This window comes from Chrysochloris asiatica, unplaced genomic scaffold, assembly GCF_000296735.1.
Source record: "Chrysochloris asiatica unplaced genomic scaffold, ChrAsi1.0 scaffold00279, whole genome shotgun sequence".
NCBI classification, from domain to species: Eukaryota; Metazoa; Chordata; class Mammalia; order Afrosoricida; family Chrysochloridae; genus Chrysochloris; species Chrysochloris asiatica.
Genome location: NW_006408797.1, coordinates 2626850 through 2629234, shown reverse-complemented (window position 1 = coordinate 2629234; position 2385 = coordinate 2626850). Strand labels below are relative to the sequence as shown.

Here is a 2385-nt window from a genome sequence, read left to right as displayed (position 1 = left end):
CCTATCTGTATAGGGTTTCTGAGGCTGTAATCCTTACAGGAGCAGAAATCTCATCTTTTTCCTGAAGAGTGAGACTGGCAAATTTGAACTGCTGACCTTAGCAACCCCACTAAAAACCCACTAGGCTACCAGGAATCCTTTGCTCAAGTATTGTTGTTGTTGTTAAGTGCCACCTCATAGCAACCCTATATAGGGTTTCCAAGGAGCAACTGGAGTCCTGGTGTGGTGCTGTGGGTTAATACACTGAACTGCAAAGTTGGTTTGAACAACAAGGTTAGTGGTTCAAGCTCACCAGCTGCTCCTCAGAAACCCTATACAGGGTTAATATGAGTCGGCAACGCTTAACAACAACAACAAAAACAGGAGAAGATGGTAGGTTAGAACTCTTGACCTTGTGATGTGCAGTCCAGTGCTGATCTTACAGCGCCACAATAGAAGTCCATACCAAGAGTTAATAGCCAGAGTTCATGGCTATCAGAAAAGCTTGGGTGTGTATTTCTGAAAAGAGGATCCATAGTTTTCATAAGATTCTCCAATAAACACACAAAATTAATAGAAGAAAGAAAGAAAATGAAAAAAGAAGAAAATAAAGAAAAGGTAAAGTCAAAAAAGGCTAAAAGGCAATTAAGTTAATCATTTTTATTTTGTAATTAATAAAATTATAAGCAACATTCAACAATGTATCATAAGATACCTATAATTACCTGATGCTTAATAGTATTTGATGAAAAATATATTAAAAATTTTATTCACAGATAATATAAGACCTATGCTGAATGGTGGCTCTATAGAATAATCACTGGACTTCAAACCACAAGGTTGGGAGTTCAAGCCCACCAACTGCTTCATTGGGAGAAAGATGAGGCTTTCTGCGTCTACAAAGATATACAGCCTTCAAAACCCTATACAAGGTCACTATAGATCAGAACCCACTTGACTCACTTAACAGCAACAACACATTGAATGTCAACTGTTGCAATCCATTTGATTTGTTCCATAGCTCTGTTATGTTTCTTTTAGTGACATGGTGGGTGAGAACAAATCCTCAATAACTGATTTCATCCTTGTGGGACTCTTTCCTGAATTTAAGCATTCCATTATCCTCAACTCCACGATCATCTTTGTCTACATCCTTGCCTTCCTGGGGAACGTACTACTAATTGTCTTGATTTCGGGAGACTCTCGGCTTCATACACCCATGTATATTCTTCTCAGTCAACTCTCCCTCATTGATTTGACATTGACTTCCACCATTGTCCCAAAGATGGCCTATAACTTTTTCACAGAGGAAAGGACCATATCATGGATCGGCTGTGGAACCCAGAGTTTCTTTTTCCTAATGTTGGCAATGTCAGAGTGCCTCATCTTGACCCTCATGGCTTATGATCGTTTTGTGGCTGTCTGTAACCCACTGCGCTATCCCACCATCATGAGTCCAAGGTTCTGCCTGCATCTGGTTGCTGCCTGTTGGATTGGAGGCTCTTTAAGTTCATTGATACATACAGTCTATCCTATGCATTTTCCCATCTGTGGATCAAGGGAGATCCACCACTTCTTCTGTGAGGTTCCGGTCCTCATTAAGCTCTCCTGTGAAGACACTTCAGTGTATCAGTTAATGGTGGTGGTTACAAGCATTGTACTGCTTGTTGTGCCTTTCAGTCTCATCACAGCTTCATATACGCTCATCTTCCTCACTGTCTTTAGAATGAACTCTGTCAAGGGAAGGAAAAAAGTCCTGGCCACATGCTCTTCTCACTTAACTGTAGTGAGTCTCTTCTTTGGTCCAAACATGTTCATCTACATGACTTTCACTTCATCTCATAGTCCAGAGCAAGACCAGGCTCTCTCTGTGTTCAGCAACATCCTCACCCCCATGCTGAACCCCCTCATCTACAGCCTGAGGAACAAAGAAGTGGTGGCAGCTCTCAGAAAACTAGTGGGGAGATGTATAGTCTTTTAATGGATGAGTAAAATATCCCAACTGTGAAAAACGATGTACTTGTCCCAGAGGCAAAACTATGTGTGGGTTAAGGTTTGGAGAACAGATATGACTTGTTTGACTTCAGGAAATCAAAGTAGTGTGGCTCTCTGTAAATGGAACTTTTCAAGGATTTTTCAAGCTTCAGTGGAGGTTTCTTTACTTGTCTTGTCTGGAATATTAAGTTAGGCAAAAATTAATAATGTTAGTTTGTATTTTTAAATTTAATTTAGTCATAAATATTCATCTAAGATCATTAGAAATTTCCTATAAACAAAAAATAAGAACCCATAGTTGGACCTAAAAACAAACTCAGTTTTCTTGGGTCTGATTGGCATGAAAATGAGTAACATTATTTGAAATCTAAAGTCAAATATTAAAATGAACTAGAATTATGTGAGCTCCAA

The 2385-nt window shown here is 39.3% G+C and overlaps 1 protein-coding gene across 1 annotated transcript; it reads left to right on the top strand.

The window, feature by feature from the left end:
• The first annotated feature begins 1024 nt into the window (after positions 1 to 1024).
• Positions 1025 to 1960, top strand: LOC102837792 (olfactory receptor 2T27-like). The gene has a single exon (XM_006874476.1). It carries the CDS (start codon positions 1025 to 1027, stop codon positions 1958 to 1960), a length of 936 nt encoding a protein of 311 aa, XP_006874538.1.
• The last annotated feature ends 425 nt before the right edge of the window (positions 1961 to 2385 follow it).

Bases quoted from the DNA above. Each gene is read 5' to 3' on its own strand.
- LOC102837792 (XM_006874476.1), top strand. From the start codon at position 1,025: ATGGTGGGTGAGAACAAATCCTCAATAACTGATTTCATCCTTGTGGGA.